The following is a 16,268-nucleotide window of genomic DNA, read 5'->3' as shown; positions in this document are numbered from 1 at the left end:
ACATTTTATTAACTTTTTTTCCTTCCAAAAGCCAAGAAAAATTCCCTTGTGAGGAAACATGAAATTCTAGGGGAAACTGGGAATTAGCATCCTCAGAATGTATAAACGAAACTGTTAGTTCATAAACTTTGTACAGTAATCTACGTCACTGCTTCCTGGATTGAATCAGAATTCTAGACAACAGTCATAGGACATAACTAAATTATATTGCCTCCTCTTCCAGGATAGGATACATGTTTTTATCTTCAGACTGGAGCCTAAGTCTTGTTTCCAGAAAAGACAATATGGTGATAATGGAAAGAAATCATAAAATATTCTGTCCAATTTTCTGCAAGTGTCCCATTTTTTTAGACCTACACGGAACATGCAAAATAGTCCAACATGCACTCAACCCAAGGATGCTCACTAATGTTTTCATTATAATCCTCCATTAAATTATTTTATTCATTATTCAGCCAAGGATTACAGGTGGAACAATGAATCCCAAGAGGCTAGTATAATAGAATAAGACGAATCCAGCTTAAGTAATAGCCAGTTTAGGAAAACAAAAGCATTTTTGGAATCTTCATTCTGTATGGCTGAGATAGCCCTTAAATACTAAGATTGCAAAAAATGTTACAGCTAATAATTGGAATTTCTATTTATCCTCCCACCCCCCTTTTTAAAAATTCTTTCTAGCCAGTGGAATAGTTGAAAATAATATAGTGGTCAGGTCTCTATCAAACAGCATAGTACCTCTCCAAAAACTTCAATTAAATTTGGTGCGGATAGTGAAGCCAGCAAACGAAAGATAGCTTGAAAATGAGTCAGATCTGTTTGATAGTTATGGAGGACAAATATTTTTGGTATATATACACATGGAATGCTGTTGGTAGCTACCTCTTTTTAAGCCCCAATCCCAGTCACATAACAGAATAGACAATACACAGCTCATTCTGTACCTGCCAGGGGTAAGTATGTAGTCTCGCAGATAAAACATAAGAGAATGCATGACACTTATAAATGCACATATTTCTTTTTTATCAGAAGAAAATGCAGACACCTTCAATGGCCTCTGCTGGGAAAGAGATTGGAAACAATGCCAGAAGCCATTTTTCCTAGGTTTTGTTTGATTTCTCACTTTTCATTGCAATATACATACCTCAGTTATTCAAGATCTTCAAATTTCACTAGGATTCAGTTCCTGGCTAGCTTCTTAATTGCACTTACATATTTAATAAATGAGACGTCTTGGCATGGTTTTTATTAGGACAAAGTAAAAATAAAATGCTCGTATTTTGCAAAGATATACCAGATGTTTGATGGGATGGAAATGAAAATAAAAATATTTTATTTAAAAATAGTTGACATTTCAAAGATAGCCAAATTCTGGGAGATTCTAAAATCTCATATGGAGGATATTCTCAGTTGTTATGAAACCTGAACCTTCTTTTTTAAATATTATTTTTTATTGAACTTGGTGACATACAATTGCCAACATCTAGCTATGTGACACTCCACAAAAGTTTATGGCTATCAAGTAGTGGTCCACATAACAAAAAAGTTGGAAAACATTGATTTAAAATATATGTCTATGATGAAAGGTGAATATGGCTTGTAAGCACTTTTCCTTTTTAGCACAGTTTAATCTTATATAGATTGTAGTCAAGTAATAAGAGAAATAGGATACATTTTGTGGGCAATATTGGAATGGAGAAATGTTTAAGAAATATCATATAATAGGTCAAGGAAAAGTTAGTGTTTTTTAATAATGAATTTAATATACAGCTTGACTTTTTTGTCAAAAAAAGTCAATACTATAGTATAGTATAGTCAATACTATATTGGTGTTTTTCCATATAATTTCATAGTAGTTTAAGGGCTCTAAGAAAAGCTTCTTGTTTCTTAAAATCATATTCAACCTGGAAAGTGATCCAAGGAAAATATAACCTCAGTTGATAGCAGACCAAAGAAATTGACAAGATACATACATATGAATAAATACATGATGAATATGAATTTACTGATAAAGTGCCCAAAGGAATAATTGTGGTAAAATCTGCAAACATGTGAATTATCCTGGTGTTACCTCTTCCCTGTAATTTTAACACAGAAGATTGAAAAAAACAATCCCTGCACAGAAAAAGCTATTTCCCCAATACATACAAAAGATAATAGAAATTCTGCGACAGAGTCAGTTCATAGAGAGCAATCCCAAACTGCCATCAAAAAATACTAAATATCTATGTGTTTTTATGATGAAGTAGCAGCAGCAGCAGCAGCAGCAAGAGTATTACAGTTCGGCACAATCACCATGAGGAATATGGAAATTTTCATCCACCCTGAGTAGGATGAAAGACCGTTTCCTGTTTCTCATCTTTAGGACATGTTGTCTATTCAGGCAACAATAGCCAGAAACAATAGGCTGGCACCTGCTCAACAGTGGCTCTGAGAAAGGCAAGCACTCCAGAGCTAGGCTTGGTCAGCCTCAACCCACTGTGATCAAAAATGTCTGCTTGGATGGGAATCAAGGTTCAAGCAACAGACACATCCATTTCTTCAACCTTTGAAGTTTCTTGACCTCTCTGTGGCCTTCCCCATCGTACACTTACAGTTACAGGGACACCATACAGAAACATTCATCTGCTCATCTTCTTCCACCCAAAAAGACTACAATAGAGGCCATTTCCAGTAGTTTCACTGGAGTGTTTTGAGGAAGAGGGGAGGCAGAATATCCGTGTGTACCTTTCCATTCTATAGAATCCCTAAACATTACAGAGTGATCACTGGAGATTTATGGGATGGAAAATCAGTGGGAAAGAAAAGGTCAATCCAAACATTATCTGCCTATTGGAAGATCTTACCACTAAGGAAAAATGTAACTGTTTGCACCTTGTAGTAGTTTATAAAATTACTTGAATTATTAAAAAGGGAGATAAAGTTATTTTCCACCATTTTCTTAGAGTTATCATTTTCCCTGGAAGTTCTTGAATATCAAATTATTATGAATGAGGTGGGTTTTTTTCCTAAAACTAATGAAATGAGAAAGATTTTGCAATAATTTTCCATTTAGGCTCATCCAATAAATCAAATCAAATGACTTCATTGCAATCATGAACCAATAGAGAGAAAGAATCAAAGAAGAAAAAAGTTTTCAAATATCCAGAACATCCAAATGTAAATAAAAGGAACGGTGTATAAAAATATGCTAAAAGGCTTCATTCTTATTAGTTAAAGCTAACCTAAAATATAGTGTTATATAGCGCCCCTGGCAAGATCATCTAATAAAACACACAGAAAAATCAGATTTTTTAAAAATACCATTTATTGAACTTGGAAATCACACTTCTGAAAGTGAACATCATGGTAGTTTAGCCATCAATCCAAAGTGGAGAGGATAGGATTCTGTTCTGCATCCTCATTTTAGAGAGTCATTAATGTACCCATATAGAGAATATTTATAGTTCAGGGTTGAACAGTGGGGTCCTTGGTGCTCTCTGAGTTTTACTGTTTACTTGCAGACATTTCATTACCCAACTAGATAACATCATCAGTGCTACAAGGGAGTGGGGTTGGCTCTCTGTTTACATAAAAATGGCTTGCCCTGTCAGTGTTGTTTTCTTCTTGATACTTTCCTGATTAGGCTACTGTTTATAGTTTGTTTGTCTGAGTTGGTAGGTCCTTGGTTGGGGTAGTATTTACTGCTTGTTGGTCTGGTATTAATATTGGTATTAATCTCTGCTTATCTGGGGTTTGATTGCTGGCCAGAAGAAGTTTTGGTCTTTTGGTTTCCATTTTAGCTTTTAATTGCCTCTTTTGAATGGAGTGTGAATGTTGTTGTGAAGCTCTATTTCATTAAGTCATTAATTTGCTGGTCAAAGCTGTATAAGCACTATGTATAACATACTCACTTGATTTACATGTGGAGTTATCTGACAGTCCTTCCTCAGCTGCTCCAAGTGTTCAATTAAAAAGTTGCTTACTCCGATTGACTTGCATATACCTTAATGAAAACAGAAAAGGAACTACGCATATGTAACAATTTGTTGTGGCTTTCCAAAACAAAACAAAAAGACAGTGTGTTTAACCTTCTGATACACCCCAAGGAATGTTGTACTTAAAATACAGATGTTCCAACTTGACCACTTTTCTTCAAATGTCCAAAGCCAACATTACATTTTAAAATTGGGAACTAAAATGCATAAGGCAATGGCGAATAGCAGGGATGATTTTAAATATTTGAAATCCAAATCTTTCCCCATAAATTGCAGGCTCCACACATAATTGCTGAAAATACATATTGATCCTGCATTTAATTCTGTATATGGTCCATATAAGAATTTCAGAAGTAAAAGGTATTTTAGTTGTGCCTCATGGGGCCCCAAGCAAACCACCCTACTTCAGCTTCAGTCTTCTTTCCTACCCCTCTTTTGATTTATAAGGCAAGAAGGCTCAGCTTATTCATTTCAAGAATGATGGATTCAGTATCAACCAAAAGACGTGAGGAAGAGTGATTACGTACACATCCATGTTTGTAGAACGTTCTGTTTGAAAACATTATGGGGAAGGGGCTGTTTGTTGAAAATCAAGCATGACAGCATTATCTAAGGATGCTGTCCAATCAAGACGCTTTTAGGAAGCTGTTTTATAATCTAAACACATTGGGGATTCCCTGGTGGATTCAAGTTTCCAGGCTAAATTCTGGGAAAAGCTGATGTAGTGTAAGCAAAGAACAATTGGACTTCACCAGGTTGAAAAGGAGGAAATAGTGTTCTGAGCAGTGTGCCAAAAACTAGAGAAAAGTGGAACACTGGTAGAATGGGTGTAAGGGGGGGAAAAACTTCAGGGACAAACAGTTCAAACAGATTTCCGACTCCTTGTAGGTTACTGCTGCAAAAAAGTTCTTATATAACCATGTAACTATGTTTAGGAAGTGAAGAATTAAGACCCTGGAGTGCACAGATTTTATACTCAGCTTTTGCATATCGGGTCCTGCCTGCCACTATAATATCCAAGTATCTGAGGTTATAATGCTTTCCAACATAAATATAAATTAAGTGTGCAGACACGCACATGTGTGAAAGGGAATGTATTAATCTGAATTACATTTAATAGTCCTAAAAACAAGCAAAAGGAAAAGAGTTAATAAATTTAAGAAGAATAGTTTCCCTATATATTGGATAGTGAAGAATACAGTTTGTAAGAGAGAAATATCTGGAGGTAAAGACAGGAACCAGAAGCATTTTTAAACTTTATGAATATTTTGATGTAATCAGCAGTCAGATATAATGGGGAGGGATCTAGAACTTAATATTTTGCAGTTTTTCATGTTCATTGTTATGTTTTTTCTTTCTATAAAGTCATGGGCAATAACTAATAGTGGTGACATCAAAATAAATATTAATGTTTAGTCTTTTGAAGTGAATTACAATTACTTCTTAAGAAAAAATAATAACCCTGGTTTTACAGATTCAATTATTTAATTCATGCAGCAACAACTTTAAAATTTCATGACAAGTATAAATTTTGTTTACTTATTGATGTTTTATATTCCCATTCACCATGTCCTTTCTCAGTTGTTTCTTTCTTCTGTTATGTAGTCATTAATTTTATTCCTTAAAATTAAAAAAGTTATTAAAATAAAAAATACTCTGTGGAATAAAAAATACCTTCTCTTAAAAACCAATGGATAAAATCCAGAGTTTCCAACATCATGTTTCCAGAATTTCTACAATTCTCCAAGTATCCCAAAGTAACCCAGCCATGAAAGCTCTCAAGTTGAAGACGACTTTTTAAAGACAATCTCTTTTATTAACTCACTTTTATTTATTCAATTTAGGCGATGTCTGACTCCAGACTGACTCACAGTTCACAGCACCAATTTCTTTACTAGGAAGCTTCCACACAAAAGAGAATCCTGTTTCGGCTTAAAGTAATTATATGGTACAACAGGCAATCTGACATTTTCATACTCTGCAGCACTGCTGATTTAAATGTTATCCTCTGTGTACTACATAATGTACTTCATGCCCTGAACAATGGCAGCAATATAGTTATTCTCTTTTTTATGATATTAAGGAATAGAGATCAAGCTCAGGAATGGAAGAAAATTTGCTATATGGGTAACAAGAAATATAAATTATTTCTATTATAGACCTTTTAGCCACATTTGCAAAACATAAAAAGGAATTACTGAGAAGCAACAGAAGCATTTTAACTTCCTTTACATAGCACAGGCTTTTGCTAATTGAGATTTATTTTTAAATATATGGTATGAGCACAGAATAGTATGGTAAAAGAGAAACTATTGGGACTTTATCCAACTAATAATGTTTAGAGGAGTTTTAGTGCTTCTACCAAATTATAATTGGTATAATGCTCGGCAAAAGAAATAAAGAAACTTAATATTTTATTTCAGAACGATCTTGAGACTATTCTGCTCAATCTAAAAAGTGTCTCACTGACATTTTTGGACACTATTCATGCTTTTATAAATAAAAATAGTGAGTTATTGGCCCTATCAGTGTTCATAATCCACATCCATGTGAGCTCAGAGAAAATACCTTATTTAATAGAAAACGTTTAAGTGTTATTAACAAAATAGTTTTGTTTGTTTTTTAAGTAATTTTGATACTGATAGAACAGCTTTTTAAGCTTATGAAACAAATATATGGTTTCCTCAAAAAGGTCAGCTAAAGCCAGAAAACTGCATTTAAATGTTATTAGTTTTATAATAATGGAAACAGTTTAATTCTGTGGACACAAACAAAACAAAACAATTCTATCACCGAAGATTTCTATATTGTGCATCTGTACATGGTAGGAGAGATTGCATGCTACATAATTAAGAAACTCTGGCCAAACCTGTATCCTTTACCTCTGAAAAATCTTGGCAAATGGGTTAAAAATATCTTATAACTGGAAGAGTCAAATGATGTCCCTTATTTTATAAATAGGATCCCAGAAATGTAGAGCACTTGATCTTTAATCAGGTTTGGGGTTTTTTTGGGGGGGGGGGAATTCTAGAGTAGATAACAAAATAACGGCTTTATTAGCATCTTGTGGTTAGCAAACATTGCAACGATAATTAGAGTCCATCATAGATTTGCCAAGAATTAGTTTTGTCAATCCTAATCTCAATTTCAATCTCTCGCTCCCTCCTCTAGGAAGCAAGCAATGGTAAACCATTTCCAAAATCTTGCCAAGAAAACTGCAAAGATTTCTCCAGGAATACTGACTTGTAGGTAGGTAGGTAGGTAGGTAGGTAGGTGATAGATAGATAGATAGATAGATAGATAGATAGATAGATAGATAGATAGATAGGATAGGATAGATAGATAGGATAGATAGATAATATAGTTTCCTCAGTAGACCATGGGAATCTTGTGGACAGATATATTTTGATTTCAACTAAATGTTTGGAGACACTTTGAGCATTAACAGTTCCTCGTCAAATTGGAGAGAGGTTAACTACCACAAGGTTTAGACATGGACCCAATGCTCTTTAACCTCTTTGTAAAAGATTAGATAAAAGGTATAGGAATTGTTATAAAATCGCACAGTCATACAAAACTGACTCAATAGCTGATAATGTAGAAGGCAAACAACTTTCAGAATTCTTTATAGGTTAGAGCAGTAGTTCTCAACCTTTTTTTCATTACAGACCCACCCTCCCCTTTAAATATTTTTTGTGGTCACAGACCATGGCCATGGACCCCCCGCCCAAGACTTAAGATTTAAATCATAACATTTCTTCAACTCTTTGCAGACTCCCTCTGGTGACATTTGTGCCCACACCCAGAGGTCCAAAGACCACAGGTTGGGAACCACTGGGTTACAGAAATGAGTTGAAAATAACAGAATGAAGAAAATCAACACAATGGCTAGATCAATACAACATTCAGCTATAAGCCATAGTTCTCAAAATATAAACTGGATTTATACCAAATCAAACACTTTGTCTTCATATAAGGAATTAACTTGATGAATTGCAAAACACAATACATGGTTTAGGTATATGTGAACTTAGGTATAATGGCTTGCTCAACAAACCACACTTAATGCAGTATATTAATTAGTTCTTTATTGGTGGAGTCCAGTGCTTTAATGTTGATTTGCAGGGGGGAAAATTCTTTAATATGGATTTGCAGAAGCCATAAGCACATCTCCCAAAACACTAAGGTAATGCAAATTCAGCACTCTCTTTCTTGTAAAAACAGGAACTGCAGACTGCAACCAGATAACACAGGAAGATTATTAACATACTAATGATTTGGCACATAGCCATTTGATGCATGAAATCACTAGTGATTTGTCTTGTCACCAAAATCCCACATAAATGGAAAGAACCTGTCCATTTAAAACAGCTGTGTTGTCAACCCACTACGTCTGCATGACTTCTATTAATACTAATAGGATCTCAGGATATATAATGGGATGGAAACTTACCTTAATCCAAGATTTAAATGTAAATACCTATTAGCATAAATTAAAAATTTGCAATTCAGATTCAATCTTCAGCTTACATTTGCATATTAAATAGAAGCAGCAACATATCATCTTGGCTTTTTACATAACTATAACTGAACACAAAAGCAGAGATTCTGCGACACTTAACATTAACAATTCAGCTTTTATTACTGACAGACTGACCCTGTGCCTTCTTTGCTCAGCATAACTGATTTCACAGATTTGTCCTAAGGATAGAATGGATCATAAATGGAGAACCCTTTAGGAAAAGGCAAAATATAAATACAATGAATACATAAATAAATGTAACAAATTCACTGGTAGATGTTCACTGGTGGATGTGATTTGAGAATGCCAACACTCTTAGTACCTATCAACATTTGCAGCTATAGATCCAAGACTTGCCACATTTATAAAATGCACTATATAAAAGATGCATTGATCAAGTTTCCTACTTTTGGCAAAGTTGTATGCTTCAGAATTAATGTCCAATGGTGTTTTTTTTAGTTAAAAAAGCTTAAGAAACTCTTTGTAAATTGAGCTTATAAAGTTGTAGAGGTAAACTCGCTTAATGACATCCTTGTTTAGCAACTGCTTGAAGTTATGATGGCACTGAAAAAGTAACTTAACAACCAATCCTCACTTTTAGGAGCACTTCAGTGTTCCACAGTCCCACGATCACCACCTGTGCCTTTCATAATTGGCTTTCGACAAGCAGAGTCAATGGAGAATCCAGCAGTAAAATCACAAGCTGTGATCATGTGACATCTCACTTAACAACTGCGGTGATTCACTTAATGACTGAAGAGAGGTCGTAAGCCTGTTGCGGTCACATGAAATTGTAGCTGCTAAATGAGGATTACTTGTATAGTCTAATTACAGATAGTCCTTCACTTACAACCACAATTAGAACTGGAATCTCGGTTGAACAAGTGGTCCTTAAGCGAGAAATCACATCACATGACCACTTCGCTCAACAACCACAATCCCAGTGGTTCCAGTTGTTAAGCAATTCACAGGTTATTAAGCAGACAGAATCCCATATAAGAAGCATGGGAGGGGGGGCTCGTGGGGCAGGAAAGGTCCAGCATAGACTGTGTGTGAGTTTGGGGGGTACTGCAGGGCAGTGTAAAGCTGTCACAGCCTGGGAGGCTGAGGCTGTTACTTCCCCGACTAGGCCCAGGAGGATTCCCTCCCCACCAGTGTTTATCTTGAATGTTTTTCTCCAGCTACTGGAAGGCGCACTCCTCCTATGAAAGGCATGGCTTTTTTTACAGAGGCCGCCTTGTGCCGTTCTCCAAGCGGGCTCCATTCTCATGCTGCTTCAGAAGTCTGCTGGTCTAAATTGCACAATTGGGACAAGGAGGCTTTTAAAGGATGGGGAGAGTAGGCCTGTTTGAGAGCAGGCTGAAGCCTCCCAGGCCATGGAAGCTTTGTGCATGCGGGTGGGAATTAAGATGATGGGAGAAATAGGCGAATGGGGATGGTTGCAGGGCCTCTGCGGTTATATGTATGAGGAGGGCAAGTGCCTAATTTTTTATCAGGTGATTACAGGAGTGTTGCAAAGGACTTTGGGCACAGGTGTTAAGTCCATTTGTTCAGCCCAGTCGCAACTTTGAACAGTTGCTGAACAATGGCTATAAGTCAAGGACATTCAAAGTATGGCCTTATATCAGACCAAACTTAAGAGTGACAGATAAACTTTCTTCCGTACACCTAAATAATTGTCAAATTAACCAGATTAGTCCCCCTAACCCCATAATTGTGATTTTTTTGATTGCACATCCTTGATGCAAGGTAGCAGGATTTGGCAACTGTACAAACTTTGAAATCTCTGTCTGCAACAGTATGACTTGCGTCAAATTCCTCTGTTCAACTGGGCAAAAATTTAAAGATTATCAAAATAAAATATTTAGCCTAGAAAACACACAGATTCACTTCAGTTGAACTATGTTGGCATAATCTCTGTGATAATGCAATTTTTGTGAATCCATCCTCTGTGGCTGCTGAAAGGAGATTAATAAAATGAGCGAAGGCCATTGATCGTTATAATAGATAAGAATTTTTGGGGTCAGGGGTAGGGATGAATTTCCCTAAATTCTGGATGCATCTTTGCGGTTTGGCCTAGTTCACCCTGAAATTCATCAACATTGATCTGTTGCCTAATTATTTTAAGCTCCAATATTAGCAAAAACTCAAGCACTACTATTTAGTTCAATTTCATGATTAAAGGTTATTTGTAATAGTATCACCAGCATATCTTACATTTTTCCATGTTTCTGCCAGTGAAATTCCCCCTAGAGCCATTGGAAGCATTTTCAGATGAGGATCATTGAGACTCCTGAGCCGAGCCCATGTAGAGACCTGCTTCTTAGCAGCAACCCAGAAATTAGCCTATTCACTAGACTCCCTGATAAATATCACTCAAAACCAATAACCATATTTCAATTTGTGTCCGTTACCTAGGTTTACAACCCATAGCATTGCAATTTGCTTAATTTAATCTGTTAGTACAGGTCAGACTCCCAAAAGTTAAATCTGTGGTTTAAAAAAAGAGGCAACAGCATTGCAAAAAGTAAACCTACTTATAATGTACAAATAAATTAATTTTTCAAAAGTAGTCTAGATTAGCTAGTGTTCTATTGCAGCATGGAAAGATATGGGTCAGCAACTCGGTAATATTTTTTCCATTAATTGATATTGCCTCAAAGAATTACACAATTTACAATAACATTGCAGCAAAGAACAATAGACTATATAAATGTAGATGCTTGTTAAAATACGTATATGTATATATTACATATTATTATGTGTAATAATACACTAAGAAGAGTACAATTACCTTTGACACCAGAGGCAGTAATTTTGATAAGGATATATCAAGCCAGCTGTTCTCTTCCTGCCACGACATGCCAATATCAATGACCACCTTGTTTATTCTGTTGATCTAACAGAGCCTGTCTATTATAGCACTATCCTTCCAATTGACTCATATTTCTAATAAGCAAATGTTACACAGCAGTAATCCAGAATTGAGAGAAGCAATTTTAGTGACAGCTCAAACAATACAGCACCTATTAAACAGGCAAACAAAGACATTTTAATATTTTTTTTGATAGTTAGAGCAAACCAGGTTATGTTTATTTCAAACAGTTTATTTACCTGCTTGCTTCTCTCAATATATACTAATATCCAGATTTGCTAATTTGACACATATGTTAATGCCACAGGTTATATACTAGCTCGTTATCCTAAATTTCATTGCAAAACATATAGATAAATAGCACCTACAAGCAGTGGTGGGATTCAAAAAAATTTACTACCGGTTCTGAGGGCATGGCTTGGTGGCATGATATGGCTTGGTGGGTGTGGCTTGGTGTGCATGGCAGGGGAAGGATACTGCAAAATCTCCATTCCCACCCCACTCCGGGAGGAAGGTTACCACCGGTTCTCCAAACTACTCAAAATTTCTGCTACCGGTTCTCCAGAACTGGTCAGAACCTGCTGAATACCACCTCTGCCTACAAGTCAGTCTTGACTTCTAGTGGCTATCTGCAGTTTTTTGGAAGTGCTTCCTTTTCCTAGGTTGATAGGATGTGATCGGCCCACGGTCACCCAAGCTGGCTTTGTGCCTAAAGTAGGCCTAGAACTCTCAGACTCCCAGTATCTGGCTTGCTGCCTTAACCACTTCATCAAACTTGCTCTTTCATTTCAAAACAGTTTACACTTTATCAGAACTGATCTACAAAATGGCTTGGAATACTATGAATGAGCTCGCTTCACTGGAGGCTTTTCCAAAAGGGTCATACGAATAGAGGAGACAAGAGGTAATAATCCAGCCACAAACACGATAATGCTCAGTCCAATCTTCATTGCAAGGTTTGACTTTTACGTGGCTAAGATTGAACTTTTGCTACATTTAATGTGATTGACTTTCATAGAGGTATGTTAGGTGGTATTTACCTAAATATGGTTACTATGTCCTGCAAATGAAGACCTGTCCTTCAAGAAAAAACTTCACAAGAGGAGGAAAAAAAACAAGAGACAGCTTGGCTTTTCCCCTTCCCTGTGTAAACAGCACAATACAGCCTACAATAAAATTAGCTTCCTGAAAGAACACATGTTAACTTATGTTAAGTAATTTTTCTAGTGTGTTGTTTTCTATCAGACACCAAACAATGGAGTGGACGGAGCAATATTCTGCTTCTGCAGCCAAAGGCAAAACAAATCAGTGTGAAATATTTTATAGATATAGATATATATGACAAAATTTATCATCAACAAGTACACAAAAGTAGAATCTTTTAAAAATTTGGTATAAATCAGACATAAACATATTTACCTATGTGTAAGAAGAAATATATTCCTATCCTCCAAGCTTCTAGCCAAATCAACTTTGCCAGAAAAAGATAATCAGAAGATCAGAAACAAAAGTCAACTGGGAAGCTGGTTTCTGCAAGCGCGCCTGGACTACATTTGTCATCATCACCATATAAACATAACCTGATACACCTGGCAAGCCCAGATTTAGAAAGGCTGACCAAGTTTTCAGAGATTCTTAAATAAAGCAATACTGGTGATCTTCTGAAAGAGAAGGAAACCTGTAAATCATGAGCTCTCTCTAGCTTTCATTATGGTCCCTTGCCAAATAAGAAAAGTCATGCTGCTATAATGGCATCCCTTTTCTATCATCGGAACTCAAGAAAATACATGACCTCAGTCCCTCCCAAGTCTGTATTATGCAGGTGACAGTCAAGCTGAATACTGAGAATTGATATGCAGTATTTGCTGTTCAAAACAAAAATGGTCTTCAAACAAACTCCGTGTAAAGATCAAAAAGAAGAGGGACAAACACTCCATGTACAGACTACGAGGGACATGCTGATCTTTTTAACACTAAGATTCATAAATAAATGGACTCAGTAGCAAAGCTTTGTTTGAGACAATAGCAAGCCTTATCTTTCCTAAACATTGCTATGGGTGTGTATCAAGAATTTTAAACCTGGAACATTAACGGTATCATTTTCGCACATCAAAAATACTTTACAAAAAGCTTTTTTTCTGAATCATATTATATTTATAATTTTAGAAGCTCAAAAGGTACACTGTATACCCTGCTGCCTGACTCATTAGTGGAAGAGTAAAAAAACAACAACAACCTTACTCAAGAAATGTACCTTCAGTTCTCAGATCATTGGCTTTTTCCCCAACAGGAGCTTTATGGCAATCTGAATAATGGACAGATAGTCAACAAGTATACAAATAGAAATGATGTAGATTAGAACATATACTGCAGAATGATCCAAGTTCTCTGGAGACTATGTATTCTTATGGTCTACTGTGTACAGAGATGAATTCAATGGAAGAAAACAGGAATTGGTTGGGAGGAAACAAACTGAAACTTAAATCAAGATAGAGTGTCATGAGTTAATGAACTGAAGGAGGAGGTACTATAATCTATTCTGAAAGGGATTGCCCCTTGAAAAATTAAGAAAAAATGTGAGAACTTCTTCAACACTATTTTGAAAAGACAGGTAGCAGCAACCACTAGGAATATGGGTATGCCTTGCTTAACATCTGCTCTGTTTAGGGACTGTTTGGAGTTGAGTGAATATACCATATCTGGAAGCCAAATGCATAAGTCTCTTTTGATACTTTGGATGTCATTCCTTTCACATAATCCACTGATAGCAATATCTCCTTGTGACTAGATGTTGAAGCCAATAACCCAATCTCACGCCTTTTAAGAAGACACAAGAGTCATAACTCCAAAGAGAGGGGAACAGGAAGGCACAAATATCAGCAGCGCACAACTTCCTCAAGTGTAAAGCTCATAGGAACTACGGAGCTGGGGGAGGGCAAATGTCACTATGCACTCTATTCCCCTCCTGCTATTATATTCCCTAGATACAAATTACTGCTTATATTACACATCTCAAAACTTAGAGGCTATCAAAGATCATCTTCTCTAATTTCCTCAAGAGGAAAAAAGGCATTTTTAAACAGATTGAATTGGACAGAGGCATTTACAAAACATCCACTTTCACATTGGCTTTTTACGGCTTGAGTTACAACTTCATTTTATCCATCTATGGAATTTCCCATTTCCTTTAAATATATTTTCTTTTGTTATGATTTATGTCAGTCCTTTGAGGTAGGCCAAGTCAAGATACAGGCCCAGCAAGGATTCCAGGAATAACAGATACTGGGAAACCTGTCCAAGTTTCTTTCTCTCCCATCTTATGCTAAACAAAATCAAGATAGTGCTATTCTGAGTTTCTTTTTCATGCTTCCTTCTTTCTTTCTTAAGACTGTATTAACTTTTCTGAAAGTCCCTCATACTCATTCAATACTTTCCACCTTCCCATACTCATTCAATACTTCCCACCTTAACACCTTGCTCAATCCTTCCCTATCTTCAAAGTCAGCTGTAATTCCTTTACATTTAATTCATTTGTTGATTTATATGCCACTGTTTTTCCAAACACTCAAGGCTGCTGTGTCATTTCACCCCCAACAACAGCAACCCTGTTGCATATATATCTATAAAATAAAAATAATTATTTTCCAAACTTACAGGCCACCGATCACACAGAATGATTTCACTCCGCTATAATGGCTTTTATATCTCCTTTCAGAAATAACTTTAAACCACTATTTTATGACAGTCAAAAAATGAGACACAGTAGGAGAACTTGAGAAACAACTCCTCTTAATGAATGGTAGATATAAAAAGTAATTAAGTACAAAGAAAAGTAAACTTATGAAGTCTCATCCAGTTTGGTAACCTTCAAGGATATGGAGCTAAAGACCCCTCAGCTCCAGTCAACATAACCAATTGCATATAATGGAAAGAGTTATAGAAATTATAGACTAACTATCTAGAGCAGGGGTGTCCAACCTTTCACCTTCCCTGGGCCACATTAGAAGATGAAAATTTGGTTTCGGCCGCACATATAATAAATTATTATAAAATAATTATATTATAAAATTATATAATAAATTATAAATTATTTTTATTATTTATTTTTATTTTTATTTTTATTAATTTTCCGGCCAAATTTTGCAGGGGGAGGGGGAGAAAGCTCACCCGCCTCGCGCCTACCTCTCCTCCTGCAAATGGCCCGGCTGGATGCAGCAGGACTGGAAGGCGAGGACCGGGAGGCTTGGTGCAGCAGCAGCAGCGGCGGCGGCAGCGGCGGCGGGGGCAGAAGCGGTGGGGGCAGAAGCGGCGGCGGCGGCAGAAGCGGCGGCGGGGGCAGAGCGGCAGCGGCGGGGGGCAGAAGCGGCGGCGGGGGCAGAAGTGGCAGCGGCAGCGGGGGCAGAAGCGGCGGCGGGGGCAGAAGCGGCAGCGGCAGCGGGGCAGAAGCAGCGGCGGCAGCGGCAGAGGGGCCAGAAGCGGCGGTGGTGGCGGCGGTGGGGGCAGAAGCGGTGGCGGTGGCGGCGGGGGCAGAAGCGGCAGCGGTGGTGGCGGCGGGGGCAGAAGCGGTGGTGGGGGCGGTGGGGGCAGAAGCGGCGGGGGCGGGGGCAGAAGCGGCAGCGGCGGGGGCAGAAGCAGCAAAGGCGGCGCCCGCCTTTTCTGTTGCTGCTTGGCGTGGCGCTCACCTCGCGCCTGCCTCTCCTCCTCCTCCTTGCTGGCTCTTGCCAGAAGGTTGGGGTGGGCATGCGGCCCGCAAGCTGGACAAGCCTGATCTAGAGGATATCAAATTGAGGCAGGCTAGTTTTTCACTTTCTAAGTAAATAAACTCAAATCTACAAGTAGTGTGCTCATATACTTATGATATGAGATAAATGGATCTGCTAGATCATAAAAGTATACA

The 16,268-nt window shown here is 37.4% G+C and overlaps 1 protein-coding gene across 4 annotated transcripts in view; it reads right to left on the bottom strand.

Annotated features, from left to right (window-relative positions):
- LOC113414762 (putative oxidoreductase ZK1290.5) overlaps positions 1–16,268 on the bottom strand; it is a 74,274-nt gene that overhangs the window by 26,422 nt on the left and 31,584 nt on the right. For all 4 annotated transcript variants that reach the window (XM_026671780.2, XM_026671779.2, XM_087960739.1 and 1 more), the window contains exon 4: positions 3,891–3,982. In XM_026671780.2, coding sequence (XP_026527565.2) covers positions 3,891–3,982 — 92 coding nt within the window. The remainder of the gene's footprint in view (positions 1–3,890; positions 3,983–16,268) is intronic.

This window comes from Notechis scutatus, chromosome 3, assembly GCF_049901735.1.
Source record: "Notechis scutatus isolate UNSWTSFEM ecotype Mainland chromosome 3, rNotScu1.2, whole genome shotgun sequence".
Classification (NCBI taxonomy): Eukaryota; Metazoa; Chordata; class Lepidosauria; order Squamata; family Elapidae; genus Notechis; species Notechis scutatus.
The sequence above is the reverse complement of the archived record's forward strand: the minus strand, read 5'-3'. Positions and strand labels throughout refer to the sequence as shown.